The sequence below is a fragment of the Sinocyclocheilus rhinocerous genome, unplaced genomic scaffold (genome assembly GCF_001515625.1).
Source record: "Sinocyclocheilus rhinocerous isolate Xijiao unplaced genomic scaffold, SAMN03320098_v1.1 scaffold2400, whole genome shotgun sequence".
Classification (NCBI taxonomy): Eukaryota; Metazoa; Chordata; class Actinopteri; order Cypriniformes; family Cyprinidae; genus Sinocyclocheilus; species Sinocyclocheilus rhinocerous.
In genome coordinates, this window is record NW_015646358.1 from 373,677 (window position 1) to 391,561 (window position 17,885).

The following is a 17,885-nucleotide window of genomic DNA, read 5'->3' on the forward strand; positions in this document are numbered from 1 at the left end:
ATTACGCAGATTACGTTCATGCGCGCGCTTTCTCCTCCGAACGTAAACAGCGCTGGTTACATCGATTACGCTCTTGGGTACTCTCCAAAATGACGGAAGACGTAACTCGGGGGAGAATAATTGTTTAATAAATTATGTTACTTTTTTGTTTTCTTTGCGCACAAAAAGTATTCTCGTAGCTTCGCAAAACTGAAGTTGAGCCACTGATGTCACATGGACTGTTTTACCGATGTCCTTACTACATTTCTGGACCTGGGAACATTTCAGTTGCGTTGCTGTCTATGCAGGGTCTGAGAGCTCTCACATTTCATCAAAAATATCTTAATTCGTGTTCCGAAGATGAACGAAGGTCTTACGGGTTTGGAACAACATGAGGGTGAGTAATTAATGACAGAATTTTCATTTTGGGGTGAACTAACCCTTTAAATATTGTCGGGCAATAATATAGTTTACATTATGTGACGATATAAATATCTGAAGTACACTGCAAAATGATTACATTTATAGAATGTAGGCCTATAAGTAGTTTGAAAGTGTTAGACATTATTGCTAAAATGGGATTGTTTATAGAAGTTTGTTTCCACCACAGGATTAAAAAATAAGATCGATAACTGGGACTTTTTATCTCACGATTCCGAATTTTTTTCTAGCAATTCTGAGAAAAAGTCAGAATTACAAGATATAAAATTCAGTATTTCAAGATATAAACAAGGAATTGTGAGATGTAAACTCATAACTGCAAAATAGATTTGGTGAGATAAAAGTCACAATTACCTTTTTTTTTTATAATTCCACGGAAGAAAAAGAATTGTGAGATGTAAACTCACAATTCTGAGAAAAAAGTCAGATTTCAGAACCTCACAATTCTGAGAAAAAAAGAATCGCGAGATATAAACTCGCAATTGAGAAAAAAGTCTGAATTTTAAGATAAGAAGTTGTTACTGCCTTTATCTATCTATCTATATATATATATGTATATATATATATATATATATATATATTAATCTGTGGTGGAAACAAGCTTAAATAGATGTTTACCGTTTTAAACAGTGAAATGCAAAAGTGTTTAAGTTATGCACTTTAAAGCTTGCTGACAGCCAGGTTCAGATAAGGTCCTCTGTCCAGCATCAAACTGATTTCCACTCTTTTTTTGTGCATGGAAATCCTGGTACAGATCATGAGGCCCCTCACTGATCCACATCTGATTGAGCCTACTGAATGAGATATCATTGTTCGCTGATCTTCACGGTATTGTCTGCACCCATGGCTGCGCATAATAAAAAAAAAAGGCCGCTGGTGAATGTGACACTGAGTGAAAGTGTCCTTTTAATCATTGTAATCCAAAGATGGCTAATACGTGACTAATGGAAGTGAAAAATAATTTAAAAACAAGTTATGAATCAGCGGCATCATCACATTTGCAGGCAATGAGTAACACTCATATTCATTTACAAAGGACGGTTTCACAAGTTGGTTAATAAACATCATGACATGAGGTGTCAAAACTGTTTAGATTGTGCCAACTCAGGGTTTTTCAAAAAAAGTCCAAGTTTAAATTAAAATGCATCATGCCAAACAAGGTAACCAGTAACTACCTTCAAAGACCTTTGACCCTCAGGTCTGAAACTGAGAGCCGGAGGAACCAACGGGAAGTGAAGCTCAGCGGATTAGAGAAAGTAACCTGTCCCCCCCTCCATCAAGACCCTTTGGCCATTTCCTCCAAAACACATGCTGAATAAAGCTGGATTACTGGAACTCATTCCTGGCTCGCATTTCTGAGGAGATCAATCAAGCCACAAATTTAAACCTGACACAAACTTACTTACCCAAAAGACTGTGCGAGAAGATGTGATTTTGACGCCTCAAGGTCACAATGGTCAGTAAATTTTAATTTAATTCGCTTTTTTTTAACGCAACCATCCCAATTCTCCCAATAAACAAATGAACACAAGACTGTTTAATCTCAATATAGACAACCACAGCTAATTTTCACTAGGATAACAGAGGGATTCAGGAGCAGCAATGGTAGTCTTGAACGGCAGCTGCTGAGTAATTAGTTGCTTGATTCACATAAGAAGCTTACATACTAAGGGTTGGGCAAAAAGAAAGCAGATTACATTTCGAGAAGCTCTAGCCATGCAACCACACAGAGCAACCTGTTGCTGTCAACTCACTAACCGACCGCAACGCGGCAAAACGCGCGTCTCAAACTCTACCGCCCCTCCTCGCAGACTGGTTAAGTCTTTTAGAAACATGCCCGAGCGCAGAAACGTGTTGAATTTGCTTTGCACCAGCAGCTTGTGGTCCTGCTAGAGATTGTCTTCAAGTCACATGCTCGTCTCTGTTACCTAGCAACGCCAAAGCCCATGCAAAAGTTCTCCGAGAGCCTCACGCAAATCTGTCTGAGCGAGGCTTTGTGCGCCACAGCAGCAATGTTGTTGATATTCAACTTAAAACATTTTTTTTTTAAACAAATACTTGTTCTGTCACATATAGGTGTTATTTTCACGATCTAATTTTATTTTGAGCGAAAATCCGTTCATTATAAATAACAATGCCGTTATTCGCACCGTTATTCGATGAGCGATTGTTTATTTTTCCACAAAAAAGTGAGAATCTAATTACACTTTTCCCCAATTACGTAGGTCAGTTAAACCAGAGTAATTGTCATATAATGCAAAGTTACTTGCCCGTTATGTCTATTGTTAGAAAAGTCGCACTAAGGGACCGTATCTAAAACAAATAGGCTATGATACGAAACAAGTTAATAATAAAAGTCGCACCGTACCTTGACAATCGCAATGAAGCACACATAAAGTTATAATGAGGAGAAGTTGTAGGTGCATTGTGACGCACGGTCCCGGCTGGTGTGTCCAGCCCCTCATGAAGCCGGCCAGATGGAGCTCTTGGGACTGAGCTGCAGTGAAGTGGCTCTCACTCACTTGTCCCGGGCTGATGAAAAAGGGCGTGCTCATGACGCCCCCCAACCCCCCCAACTCGACCCACAGGATCAAATCCTTAACTAGCTCCCAGGAACCTGTGGAGCTCACTGACTAGACTACATAATATGTGGATGGTGCAGTCACAGTATGTGAAATATTTACAAATCACTGGTATTATTGCTGTTGTTATAATACTACTACTAATAATAAATTAGAATAATAAAATTAAAAATCTAATGACTGTTATAAATAATAATAATTATTATACATTTCTTTATTTACTGAGATACCTGTTGCTCATTTGCATGTTCCCCGATTCTGCAACGGAATGAATGGCAGGTTGAGAAATTTATTTGAGAGATTTTCTGACATAAAATAATCAAGCTTATCTGATAATCTCAAAATGGCCTAATATATTAGTATAATATAGTATTAGTATATATATATACATTTATTTGACCCTCTAACTCTAGCACTTTCTATTCTATTTTAATTCTACTTTATCTATATTTATCTTCTTTTTTTTATTTAAAAGACAAACAAACAAACAAACACTAGCTTTCTGTTTTTTTCTATTCTATCTACTTGTTTTTGTGTGTGTGTGTGTGTGTGTACCTGGTATTTATCACGTTATGGGGACCAAATGTCCCCACAAGGATAGTAATACTAGTAAATTTTGACCTTGTGGGGACATTTTTGAGGTCCCCATGAGGAAACAAGCTTATAAATCATACAGAATTAGTTTTTTTGAGAAAGTAAAAATGCACAAAGTTTCCTGTAAGGGGTAAGTTTAGGGGTAGGGTTGGTGTAGGGCAATAGCACATATAGTTTGTACTTGTCCATAAAACATGGAAACACAACGTGTGTGTGTGTGTGTGTGTGTGTATATATATATATATACACCTTGCTACGTGTACTGCGTAACCAACTTGATACTCTTGATCGGTAATTGCAGTGTGTAGCCTTTGGTTATTTTACTTCACGTTTAGGGCAGCAAATTTAAGCTTCCTATTTAAACTTGTGTCTGATTGAACAATTAATAGAAATGACCATTCAGCCAAAAGTCGTTTTCAAAATCTAATGACAGGTTTGTCAATAGACAGTGCAGATTTTTTTAGTCAATTTTAAGAAATATTGTGACATCATTGTCATACCAGCTTAAGGCAGTGGTGATCAGCCACCTAATGACCAGCTTTCAACAGTTAATGACCAGCTTAAACCAGTTACTATGGTTTAACTACTATGTTCCAAAACACAGCTAGCATCTTAACAGGCATCAGCCACTAGTGGCAATGGATATTAAAAAAAAAACATGGTCAACCACGTTTTTTAAACAAATTAATTTGTAACTTTTTAAACTTGTGCTTCTAATATGTAACAACAGGCTAATTCAATAATAACAAATTGACTGTGGTTTTTGTAGAGTCTGTTGTGAAACCACAGCATGATACTTCTAAGGTTGGACACTCGAGTCAATATTTTTGCAATTAGCAAAAAAAGAGACTTGTTAATTTAAATGATTATTGATAAGAACCCACAGCTGTCTCGGATTCTCAAGATTGAGCACAAGTTCAAGTTTTCAATAGGCTGAGTAGCCCGGACTCAAATAATGCAGAACACGGTTTTAAATGCGTTACTTAAGGTCAGTGAATTTCTATAAGGCAAGTTAAAGATCTCATGCTTAGCTAATAAGTGATCCTTTTGGGCCACTTGTGTGTTAAAGTGAGCCTTTTATGTCCTGTGATCCTCACTTTATAATTAAAGAGCTCCCACTGAATAAAACATCTTAAACCAGCCTAAGATGGTTTGAAGATCTTGGCTGGCTTAGTTGTTTACCCGCTGTGAAAACTCGAAAGCAAACCATAAGAACAGTCTGTTGATTTTATTTTTTTTCAACAGAGCTACAGCTGTAGATTATAACGTAATGCTAATCAAAATAATTCTTTATTCTTTACTCTTCTAATCAACCTAATGCAAATGTGTAAAAAACAATTCTGCACCTTTCGAACCAGTATCTTCATACACCAAAGAGGAGTCGTGGCGACATCTAGTGGTAGAACTCGAGCACTACACCTGCATTTTCAGCCCTATCTGTTTAACCTGAGGGGGAAAACACAAAACATACATATCTAGAACAACAGGGCGTGTTATAAATGTTAGTCGATTTTGAAAATGCTGAATTACATTCTCAAATGTAGTCTATCGAAGGGGAAAAACACGCAAAATAATCGCGACGAAATTCGCTGTTGCTAGGGGCAACCGGGGAAACTTTGAATCGCCACAAGCTGTAGGATCACTGCAGCTCATTGCGGTAGAGACGCCTTTGTGAAGAAACCTGTTTTTTTCCCTGCAAAACACAGCCTTGAAAGATTCAACATGACATCTCCACAGAAAATCCCAATAGACCTCAAAACGATGATCAAAGACACTAAACAGGTACGTTGGAGAGCGTGTGATGTTCATACAAAACTGTTTACGCCCATTTCAGCGACTGACACGCATGATCTCTGTTTGCCTGACAAAATCGATCAACCACCGACTGTTTTGATTTTGTGTTTGTGATAAAATCGTGGTTTGAAACACATAATTCGCCCAAACAATAGCAAAGCAACTGGTCGCGCATTGCTAAAAAAAATTTAAAAAATAAAAATCGTTTTTTTTATACTTATTTCATTTTAAAATTGAATTAATAGTTTTGCTTTGTAATAGCTCAGGCGCGATACTCTACTTGCAGTTTGTGAGCTTTAAAACCAATAATCTCCAAGTAGGGTAAACATATCGGGGTTTGTTGTCACATTTTTTTTTAACCCTATTTAATATTTTCAATGAATTTATGTTACTTCCCCTAATTCCGTTTCGTTGACACACAACTTGAACATTTCCACCGATACTCGCGCATTGCTAAAAAAAAATTAAATAAAAAAATCTGTTTTTTTATACTTATTTAATTTTAAAATTGAATTAATAGTTTTGCTTTATAATAGCTAAGGCGCGATACTCTACTTGCAGTTTGTGAGCTTTAAAACCAATAATCTCCAAGTAGGGTAAACATATCGGGGTTTGTTGTCACATTTTTTTTTAACCCTATTTAATATTTTCAATGAATTTATGTTACTTCCCCTAATTCCGTTTCGTTGACACACAACTTGAACATTTCCACCGATACTGCTTAAGAAAATAAAAATAAACAATACAGATCATATATAACACGCATCGACTTTTTTTTCATAGCATGCCTCAGTGGCGTCACACTGAATGGGGTAAGTTGTCACAATGGGCATAAACAGCATAATGCAAGCAAAAATGCATAGTGGAACTTGCAAAAATGCCATTGTTTTGGTCAAGAAATATTACAGTACACTGAACAAAATTATATTAATAATTTTTATATATTTCAAACATGTGACAACTTGCCCCAACAATTACCCTAGTTCTGAAAACTCAGATAAGCCTTTATTTAAAATCTGCCATCAGTATATATTAGGCTCTTGCTTGACTTGTGCATCCAAGTGTAGGTTTATTGTGGTTACTTGTGTAATGGAGCAGACTAGGTGAAGTCAGGTCACAAGCAGTGTGAAAAAAAAAGAAAGGCTTTTATTTTATTTTTTTAAGTGTAGCTATCAAAAATAAAATGTTTAGCAAAAAATAAATGAATAACAATCATGATGAAATGGGTAAACCAATGAAAACTGGCAAAAATATATGATTGTAATGCCTCTAAAATAAAATAGAGGCCCTACCCTGATGAACAAATACTAAATAAAAAAATAACATTATTAAAAAAAAAAAAAAAAATCCCAAATAAGGCTCATACAAACAGGATATAGACCTGAGTCGACCAAAATCATGGGAGGTGAGTATTAAAAAACAACATTTAGTGATGAAACCTAAACAAAACACACCTCTGAATAATACCCATCATTTTTAAATGATCATACAGCTGTATCCATAACTAAACTAATAATAAAATGCATCCTCAAAACTAGCAACAGGTGAATGTGACCCTCCATCCTGACTGAAATGGTCCAGTCCCATTTCCTGCTGGAGTGGCAGAAAGGTGGAGCCAAAGCCCCATTTTCCCTTTTGCCTGATTATACCTGGAAAAACATCCATGGAAAGAAATCATTCAGAAACTTTGTATTGCGAGCACTTCCTGTGTTTTTTGCCTCCTTGTTTTGAATCGCTTGTATTTTTTAATTGTAAGTTGTTTTGGATAAAGCATCTGCTAAACGAATAAATGTAAATGTATCACTGGCTCTTATAATAATAATAATTAAAAAAAAAAACAGTTATGTAATTTACAGTGCCAATGTGACACAGTACAAGAAATCCATCCAGGATTTCATCCAGGCTGATTAATCAAAATATTTTGTCATTTTGAGTCATTCTTCCAACAGCTTTGTCAGTGCACAAACATTTTCTAAATGATTTAAAAATATTTTTGAGTAAATATTGTAATAAACAAATAAATGTTTTAATGTAATTTAAATTCAGCAATTTTGCATGTGCTATGATTTATTAATGGAATATCTTGGATGGCCTGAGGGTGAGTACATTTTCAGCAAATGTTCATTTTTGGGTGAACTATTCCTTTAAATGTGTTATACTGGCAAATGTACTGTATCAGCTATTGGACAACCTTTTCTCTAAATATCAGTATCTGGCTTTAAAAACCCATCTACAGCCAATTATTCATTTCATGCATCTCTGAAAATGGGTTCTTAGATAATTTCATTTAAGCAGAAATCACTTCTTGTGTTGTTAAATATAATGACTTGTATTAGCACAGGTTTAACCCCAGTTCTTAATCCTTCCTATAAGGATATGGACGATGTGCACCAAGCACTGGAAAAGCTCCGTAGTCTCTCCCAGGAAGAAAGGACGGAAGCAGAAGTGCTGCGATCAAGAATCGATGAGCAGTCTACTCTCATCTGCATCCTGAAACAGAGAGCAGACGAGATGCTTGTGCGCTGTCAGGCTCTGGAGAAGATCAACGCAGAGCTGGAGAACCTGAGAGCCAATGTGCAGCTGGAGCTGGAGAACGAGAGGAAGAAATCCGAACTGCTGGAGCAGAGATTCATGCACCTGGCCTCCAACCACCGAGAGCTGATCAACTTCAAGAACGAGTACAAGAGCCAGAATGTGAAGCTGGAGAAAGAGAGCGAGAGACTCAGAAAGGAAAATGAAACGCTTTTCAGTGAGGAAGTGCAAGAAAAAGAGAAGACCATCCTCAAACTGACTCAAGAGCTCAAGGACTTGGCAGAGCAACATAAGATACTAGAAACAGAGTATCAGTAAGGAACGGTTCTCGGTTTCAGTCTGTTCTGGAAGTAAAAACCTCATTGATCTCCATAGAGAAATACATTTTTAATGATAAAAAAATGCTTAATTGCCATATTTCTGGTAAAAACTAAATAGAACATAGAATTCATAATGCTGAACAGAGACCCAGCTGTTTTTTTTTTTTCAAGTTTTTACAAACTCATGATTATTAGAGCAATTTATTGATTCATTTTTTAAAAATGCATATGGAGAAAATGAATGGGAAAAATAGTTCCAGAACTGAAAAAGTTGACGGTTACTGTTTACTTTATACGATTCAGTGAAATAAGTACAATAAGTATATTTGGATTTAATCTTTATGATCCCAACAGGGAGAAAACAACAGGTTTCCAGATTAAACTGAAAGAACTGATCAACCTCCATCAGATTAAAGAGGCCTCTTTGAAGAACGAACTGAGCGACACACAAAAACAACTGAAGAATGCTGTAGAGATGTGTGCAGGTATGTATTCAATATTATAAAACGGATAGTTCCGGTCCTTGATTCTGATTGGCTGAGCCACGTTTGAAGCTGTTGTAAATTACTCTACAAACATACACCTTTGTTTACGTTTGTGTGTTGCTCGGCAACCACTTTGTTGCAACCACAACTGATTCTGAGGAACTACATTGTTTGTTGGGAGAATAATGTTTTTATTAATATCATTACACTTTGAAACCTTACTACGTATATGGAATAACCGTTTTATAAAAACAATAATCCCCATGAAGCCGTGGTTTACAGTGAATTTATAACAGCTAAAGGGGTTCCACTTCTCGTCGTGCCTAACAACGCCCCTTAGCTGTTATAAATTCACTGTAAACCACGGCTTCTTGGGGCTTATTGCTTTATTTCACCAAAGCCAATCAATAATAACAAACTTTGTAAGAATCATAATTGTCGTTTTTGCAAGTTGATGACATTTAAAATGGTGTTTTTTTCATAATTTGAATTTGTTACATATTCCATTTTAGTAATTTAATTGTTTTTGCTAATTTATTTGCTTCTGTTTTTTAATGTCTATATAGTTTTTGTTCCAGTTTTAATTTTAGTTATATTAGTGCATGAAGCTAAACTAAATGAAAACGAGAAATGTTGCCAAAAAGTTGAAATATATATATTTTTTTATTTTAGTTAGCATTTATTTTATTTAAAGTAATGAAAATGTTTTTATGTTAAGGGGTCATATAATGCTACATGCACTTTTACAAGTTGTTTGAACTGAAATGTGTGTTTGGCAGTGTGTGTACACAACCACCCTAAAATGATAAGGGGAATGCGCCCCCGATCTACATAAATCCATCTATGTTCGCGCGAATCATTCGTGATCCAGCTTCTCCTACAGAAGAAGTGAGTGTAAGGTTTTTTTAACGAATCTTTGCAAATCGCCTTTCCTAATAATGTGCTAATCAGCAAGTTTCACGATGAATGTGGCTAAAGTAAACCGTCTCAGAGAGCGGCTCGGAAGAGAGGGGCGGGGTCAGCAGAGCTCATTAACATTTAAAGGAAAATGCTACAAATCTGCATGCTCTGAAAAGAGCTGTTTTTGACAGGGTAAAAAAGGTATTTTTTTACACTACCATTGAGAAATTTTAACCAAACTATGATACAAACTTTTCATTAAGACCCCAAAGAATCATATCAACTTGTGGAAAATGGGCATCCTATGACCCCTTTAATGTCCTGACACAAAGCTAGTTGAGAAGCTAGTTGAGAATTTAAATGATGTGGACTATGCTAAGCACGAACAAATGTCTTTAAATTTGTGTAGTCGTCCAGTTGTTACTTGCACACTGTTAAACACCTCACACATTTCTTTCCAACAGAGTTGGATTTCAAACTAAGACAAACTCAGGAAAAAGAATCAATGAGAGAGACAGACACTCAAGAGAGACTGGAGAAACTCGTGAAGGAAAAGGATGATCTTATAGATCTCTCAATGCAGCGTGGGAAAATTATACTGGTGAGCAATAAAAAATAATGCATATTTGCATTGCTTTAACTGTTCTTTGTTAGATTCCACCTTCTTGCATGCCACGATTGGTCGATTATGTACAATGCCTGCATGCTATTGGTCAAACTACATTTAAGTCATTACCTTCAACAAGTATGAAAACAATAGCAAAACAAAGCCAAAACCCATACATTTTAGGCAATTTAGATATCCTGTCCAGGACATGTCTGGGGAAAAAAAGGATGTATTGTTTGTTACCCTAGATTCATTATTAATTATCAGTTACATTACTGTTTGTTTTCAGATGGGGTTGTAATGATTTCATTGCAATGTGTTAAAGGACAAGCAAGCTGAAAATCAGGAGCTGGAGCGGAAAAGACAGGAAGCTGAGAACGGCAGACTAGATGCAGAAAACAGGTATGAATCTCAAAACAACTTTTATGCTTTAAAGGAACACTCCACTATTTTTGAAAATAGGCTCATTTTCCATCTCCCCTAGAGTTAAACAGTTGAGTTTTACCGTTTTCGAATCCATTCAGCTGATCTCCGGGTCTGGCGGTAGCACTTTTAGCTGTAGCTTAGCACAGATAATTGAATCTGATTAGACCATTAGCATCTCGCTCAAAAATGACCAAAGAGTTTCGATATTTTTCCTATTTAAAACTTGACTCTTCTGTAGTTACATCGTCTTTTTGTATAAATAACACATGCCATGTTTATTAAAGGAGTAATTCACCCAAAAGTGAAACTTTCATTATCATTTACGCAGATTCAAGTCATTCCAAACCTGTAATTTTTTCCTTTTTCCTTCCATGAAACATAACATTTTATTTTCGGCAGAATGCTTCTTTTTCCATTCGAGGACAGTAGATAAAGAATACCACTGTCAGACTAAAGAAAGCACCATAAATGTATGATAAAGGCAGTCTCATAAAGGTAGAAAGAAAATAATACATGGTCAGAATGACATGAGGGTAAATTTGGATGAACTATTCCTTTGCCATAAACCAATACAACAGATAAAAGATCAGTTCAGGATATTTGACTTACTTTATGAGTTTCTGTTCGCACATGAAATGATCAATGTCCATAAAATAATGCATTACTTGCTTCGTTTGTCTTTCTCGAGTTTTTAATTTATTTTTTAATCAGGTTTGAAAAGGAAGCAGCAACTGTGAACAGTGAATTAAGAGTGAAGGAACTACAGGACGCCTTAGAGAGGGCAGAGGACACCTGCAATGAGTTGAAAAAGGTCTGCTAAAAGAAAACCTGTATGTATATTGGACATTTTGGTCTCAGTAGCATATCAATGTTTCTACATATCACATTTTTAGGAGTTTGAGGCATTTAAAAAGCACAGCAGTGGACTGCTTGAGAAGGAGAAGGAGTTAAACTGCAAACTTCGGCACATGATCATCTGAGCCATCCATCCCTTTCCATCATCATCATCAAACCATCATCAAAATCAGCCATAATATAGCAAAGACCACTGGCTCATCGCACATGGAGCAGTTGTATATAATGAACCAGAAGACAAAGGTGAAATGAGATTTTAAGAGAATGTCTTCTGTCAGTAGTGGGCAGTTTAAAGTATTTCTGTAGGGGAGTTTGATAGTTTGCAAATAGGTTGTTTTGGCTAAACTGTGATTTTTGTAAATAAAAGTAGCATTTTTAAACTTCCACTGTGGTTTAGTGTCGACTGTCAAAGGCTCTGTCATGATTATTAGAAAATCACCTGATTGCGATTCATTGAAAAATCTCTGATCATTGTGAGCTTTACATATCAAGTCAAATATTGCCTTTCAAATAAGGGAATTTTAAACTAATTTGCAAATTTAGGTTTTGAAATCCCACAGCTTTTTTTTTTTTGCTCTCTCCAACCAAGATGATTATATCATATGATGCTTATCAGATAATTCAGGGTTTTAAGACCAAGTAAAGAAAATTTAAGGAATAATTTAAATGGATCACAATTCATCAACATGGTCTCTGAATGTAAATGTCTTACACTTAAATATTATTAATATACCTCCAGGAACAGGATTGGACACCCCTGCTCTATGTAGATTCTTAAATCAAGATACAAAGAAGCAAAATGACATCTTATATGTTTTGTTTTATAAGAAATTGATCAAAATGAAGTGAGTTTACGATTAAAACGAACAAATATCTGCCAGTGAGCTCAGAGAAAATCAACAGAATTCAAAGGGAAAAAAGTTTTCATTCCACATTGACGGATATTTGTTCATGTTTCAAGCAAATTTTGTTCAGTTTCTCAGAAAACAAGACTTCATATGTTCAATTTACAGTTAAGGATTAAAGAATGTTTAGATGTTTGTATTGGAAAACAATGCAACATTTATGGCCATGACTTTATAATTTTAAGACTTCCTGCTTAGATTTAAGACCTTTTTAAGGACTCAATATGTGGAAGGATAAATTAAGACTTTTTAAGACCTGCAGAAACCTTGTAATTAATTAGAATGTTCAAAATTAAAGGAATAGTTCACCCAAAAAATACAATTCTGTCATTATTTACTCACCCTTTTATGTCCATACAATGAAAATTAATAGGCTCCAATGTTGTTTGGATTCCATCGTTCTTCAAAATTTCTTCTTTTGTGTTCTTCAGAAGAAAGAAATGCATTCGCATTATTTCAAACATTTAAAACCCCCCCAAAATTGTTTAAAAAACAGATTAAATTGCTAATCACCACTATTTGTACAGTATGACCAGTCAGAACTGAATCATCGAGACAGCTCTATCTGATGCTCATCTGTATATGCAATAAATTGGACTGTTCTGTATGTAGCCTCGTTCCTGAGAAGATAAAACTATTCGACTGTGTTAGTAAAAGCTCTCAAGCCATATAGCACCTAGAAATGCAATGCTTACCTTCCAGTCCTAGTTCCAGTTCCTTCCAGCACTTTAGGTCATGCATTGGTTCACCTTGTATTCCTCCATGCATTGATATAACAGCATGTCTTCTGCATTTACAAATGAACAATATTTTGCTAACGTTTTGCTCTTTGTCGTTTTTAGTGTAGTAATTTTAGTGTCATTCCTGAACTAATTTGTGGCCAAATAACAGGTAGTTAGCGTAATTGTATAATGGTCATCTGGTCTGCATCTGTACATATGTTTTATAGAATAGAGCATCTGGATGAATTTACAGATGTTCACACCTAAAAGCATGCAAGTCGCCTCTTGAGTTAACTAGTTAAAGACGTTTTCATTGCATCTTGCATTGGATTTAGTGATGAAATATTTTAGTCCTAAACTGAGGATATTTAGTCATGTAGCAGAGCATTTTCTTTTCCAAAAATGATGGTCCTTCTAGGATGTGAACCTGAGAACTAGCTCAGATCTTTAACCTTTAAGGTTAGGTATGTTAGTCCTTATATCATCTGTGTGAGTTTTTAATGACTGTGAGGTTGCGGTCAAAATGCTGGATTCCTTTGTGTTCTCGTAACTGCACGTTGCCATAGTCTGTCACCATTTCATGCATCTGATCAAGTTGAAGCAAGTTTGCATCCGGGCCATAACTGACCAGTGCACCTGCCCTTTGATTGCATTTGACCTGGTCAGCAGTTCATAACCTCATTGTCATGACAATCTTTTTCCTCAGAAGTGCTGCAAATATGGGAATTGCCTTATATGGGAATAACTGGAATGGTGTGAATGACCCTGTTTCTGTGACCTTTCTCTATGTTGTAATTCTTTCCAGGCACACTGATGTAGAGGGGACTCGACTGTTAAGATCATTTATTTTAGATGATATGTGAAGCATTTCGAGTATAAATAAAAACAAAATGAAAAGTTCAACTTTTTTGTAATCATTTATGTTCCTTCATCTCTCCTCTAAGAACATCCCTGTATTCATTGAATGGCAAGAACATTCATTGTATTGAAAATCTTAGTTGGTCTGGTGGCTTGTTTTAGAGGCACTTTTCTGGTTTAGCTAGACTGTGAGACCAGCTTAAACTAGCTAAGACCAGCAAACCAGGCTGGTCACATTTTAGTCCAAAATCAAAAGAAGAGTCACAACAATGACTCAAGCATGGTCCGATTCCAAAGAATTAACAAAAGAGCAAAAAAATGGAATATGGTGCTACGATGGCCTTTTTTTTCATATTGCATTTTAAAATGTGTTACGACTGTTAAGCTGCAAAAGATGCAATAACATTTCTCTGTTTATTTTTATATCGTGCAAATAGTCACTGGCTCTCATTCATTTATTTTTAATTTTATTGCATGTACGTTTTAGATTTGGATGTCGGGCCATAGCAATGTCTCATCACAAGTCCATAAGCAGCACAACTGTTTTCAGTACTGATAATAATAAGAAATGTTCCTTGAGCAGCAGATCAGAATATTAGAATGAGTTCTGATGGATCATGTGACACTGAAGACTGTAGTAGCCTAATTATGCTGAAAATTCACCATTGCATCACAGGAATAAATTACATTTTAAAATATATTAAATATAAAACAGTAATTATAAGTTGTAATAATATTTCACAACATTACTGTATTTTTTTGTATTAAATAAATGCAGCTTTGGAGAGCAAGACTTCTTTCCATATCTGTCCTTGTTGCCTCATAGCTTCCCTTCCTTTTAACTATTTCTGAGTTTCCTAATTACTAGTCTGACAAAGATATGACACTTTTTACAAGTCGAAAACTCTAAAATTACTATATAATTATAGTAATTCCATTTCCCACATAACGTGAACGCAGCAAAAACACACACAGCTAATTGGGTAAACAAGGAAAGTACAAACAATCAGAATCAAGATGAGCTTTATTCGCCAAGTGTGTGCAAACACACAAGGAATTTGTTTTTTTTTTTAGGAGCTCTTGGTACAAACATGCATACATACATACATACATACAAATATGACATTGAGAACAGAAAGGACATTTAAATAAGACTAAGGGAAAAAAACAAAAAATAAATAATAATAATGTGGTATACATCTGATTTATGAACAGATTTGTGCATTATTTACTGTATATGCATTTACATAATACTTGAGAGAGAGGCAATAATTAGTTATTAAGAAATGAATTAGCTGTTTAAACTGGAGATGGCATGGGGGAAAAACTGTTTTTATGCCTAGATGTTCAAGTGCACAGATCTGTAACGTCTGCCTGAGGGGAGAAGTGCAAACAGGTTGTGACCAGGCCAAGAAAATAAAAACGACAGAAGATAAACCAGCGAAGCCATAATATTATGCATAATATTGTGACAGTGACAGATACAGTATTTTAACGTAAAAGCGTGTGAGGCGTAACGTGAGTGTCAGCCGCTTCCAGTTAGCCTATTCTTGCTGTATAAAAACAATCCTTTATGCTGCTTGATATTGCAAACTGGTACTTTATCATATTATTTTAGTATCTTCTTGTACACACTGATTTGTAGTGCAAACAGTTTTACCGTTTACTACACTTTGGCCTGGTTTCACAGACAGGGCTTAGACTAAACCAGGATTAGGCCATAGCTCAATTAAGTAATTTTTCATAAACGTGCCTCAGAAAACACATTACTGGTGCGCATCTTGAGCCAAAACAAAGGCACTGATATATTTTAAGTTCAGTCCGTGCAAGTTTCTTTCAGTTGACACAGCTCAGATTTACATTTTCGTCTGGGACTAGGCTTAAGCCTTGTCTGTGAAACCGGGGGTTTATTTACTAGCAGAGCTAATGAATTGGAAGTCTTGAACATTCACAGAAAATAGCTTACTTTCGTGTTGAAAAATAAGCTGGATAATGGAGCTTGACTTGTAAACTGAAACGTGATGAACCACCTCCTAAAATGACAGCTGAGCTGTCCTAACTTGCATCTCTGGAAAACTCCCACCACATATGTTGGCTCCGCCCACAGCTGAAGCCACGCCCCAGCAGCTGCACTTTCGCCCAGACTCTCACCTGACCAAACGCTGGGTCGTTTCCTCACCTTTGATGCTTATTACAGAAGCACCGCTTTAACAACCATTCCAGTGTGTCACTGTTCATTCCCACCGCAGCTGGGATTTCAGACAACGGAAAGAGCAGAGCAGTTCCCGAGCACTGCTGCAATGCCTTTACTTTATTTAGTTATTCTTCAGAGAGAAATGCGTAATTTGTGGCTGAGCTGCACCGTTAAGATTGCCTTATTCTTTTAGGTTTAGATGACTGTTTGGCCTGAGAAACATCTCTGATCAAATGTTTAATTAGTAAATGTAAAGCATTTCATTGCATTGATCAAAGGTTTTCTCATTTGGAATCATTTTGTGAAAATTCCAAACACCTGGAATACGCTCTTTCCATAACAATGCACTAAACACAGATGATGAATAACAAAAAAAGATTCACAACATCATTACAATAGTGTACTCATTATAATGTTGTTATTGTTAATTTATGTTAAATGGTGAGGCATATTTAAATTAATATGTAATGTGTTTAATTTTCTTTTGCATCCTCTAACCCAGCTAACAAAAATATATTCTAAGAAAGTTTTGCGAACGTTCCCATTAGGTACTGAAAACCTTATTTCTAAATGTTCTTTTAACATTCAAAACGTCCAATCTTTTAGATTAAAAAAAAAATTTTGGGATATGCAAAGGGAATGCTCCATTTCATCATTTTGCAAACATTATGGGAATGTTGCGTTTGAATGTTCTCTGAACAGTCTGAAACAAGTTTAGAAACGTTAGATGAACATCCAGATAATGTTTCAGAAAAATAACATTCAATATACAATGTATAAATAATTTGTGTGTGTGATAACATTTTGAGAACATTATTAAAGACCAAATAACTTTAAACGAACATTCTATTAAAGGTGACATATCATGAAAATCTGACTTTTCCAGGTTTTAAGTGCTATAATCAGGTCCCCGGTGCATCTACCAACCAAGGAAACGTGAAAAAGATTAACCCAGTAACTTTGTTTTGGTAAGCCTTTTTCTGCAAGCGTCTGAGAAAACGAGCGCGTTTGATTTTGCTCACTTGGTGACGTGGCAAAGGGATCTCATTATAATATTAATCTGTAAGTTTCCACCCACTGCGCCGTCAGCAGCTGGGATTTCAGACAACAGAAAGAGCAGAGCAGTTCCCGAGCACTGCTGCAATGCCTTTACTTGATTTAGTTATTCTTCAGAGAGAAATGCTTAATTTGTGGCTGAGCTGCACCGTTAAGATTGCCTTATTCTTTTAGGTTTAGATGACTGTTTGGCCTGAGAAACATCTCTGATCAAATGTTTAATTAGTAAATGTAAAGCATTTCATTGCATTGATCAAAGGTTTTCTCATTTGGAATCATTTTGTGAAAATTCCAAACACCTGGAATACGCTCTTTCCATAACAATGCACTAAACACAGATGATGAATAACAAAAAAAGATTCACAACATCATTACAATAGTGTACTCATTATAATGTTGTTATTGTTAATTTATGTTAAATGGTGAGGCATATTTAAATTAATATGTAATGTGTTTAATTTTCTTTTGCATCCTCTAACCCAGCTAACAAAAATATATTCTAAGAAAGTTTTGCGAACGTTCCCATTAGGTACTGAAAACCTTATTTCTAAATGTTCTTTTAACATTCAAGAGACGATCACAGAACACTGTTTAGAGTCCCAGCCTCGGAGGAGACAAGAGAGCAGTGGATTTAT

At 35.8% G+C, this 17,885-nt stretch overlaps 2 protein-coding genes across 2 annotated transcripts in view; one reads left to right on the forward strand and one right to left on the reverse strand.

The window, feature by feature from the left end:
• LOC107707600 (low-density lipoprotein receptor-related protein 2-like) overlaps window positions 1-2,915 on the reverse strand; it is a 129,243-nt gene extending 126,328 nt beyond the window's left edge. The window contains exon 1 of the mRNA XM_016511677.1: window positions 2,789-2,915. Within this exon, the coding sequence (XP_016367163.1) occupies window positions 2,789-2,885 (97 nt within the window). The 5' untranslated portion in view covers window positions 2,886-2,915. The remainder of the gene's footprint in view (window positions 1-2,788) is intronic.
• A 2,247-nt stretch (window positions 2,916-5,162) lies between these two features.
• On the forward strand, window positions 5,163-11,962 carry LOC107707603 (coiled-coil domain-containing protein 89). Its single transcript, XM_016511680.1, has 7 exons — window positions 5,163-5,378; window positions 7,764-8,236; window positions 8,597-8,727; window positions 10,092-10,228; window positions 10,560-10,636; window positions 11,372-11,471; window positions 11,554-11,962. Exons 1-7 carry the CDS (start codon window positions 5,319-5,321, stop codon window positions 11,638-11,640), a joined length of 1,065 nt encoding a protein of 354 aa, XP_016367166.1. The 5' UTR covers window positions 5,163-5,318; the 3' UTR covers window positions 11,641-11,962.
• Window positions 11,963-17,885: the final 5,923 nt, after the last annotated feature.

What these genes read in the sequence shown, in the direction of transcription:
- LOC107707603 (XM_016511680.1), top strand. Translation starts at nt 5,319, where the DNA reads ATGACATCTCCACAGAAAATCCCAATAGACCTCAAAACGATGATCAAA. An exon ending in TGCTGTAGAGATGTGTGCAG is followed by an intron (nt 8,728 to 10,091) that starts GTATGTATTCAA and finishes TCTTTCCAACAG; the next exon opens with AGTTGGATTTCAAACTAAGA. An exon ending in CCTGCAATGAGTTGAAAAAG is followed by an intron (nt 11,472 to 11,553) that starts GTCTGCTAAAAG and finishes TCACATTTTTAG; the next exon opens with GAGTTTGAGGCATTTAAAAA.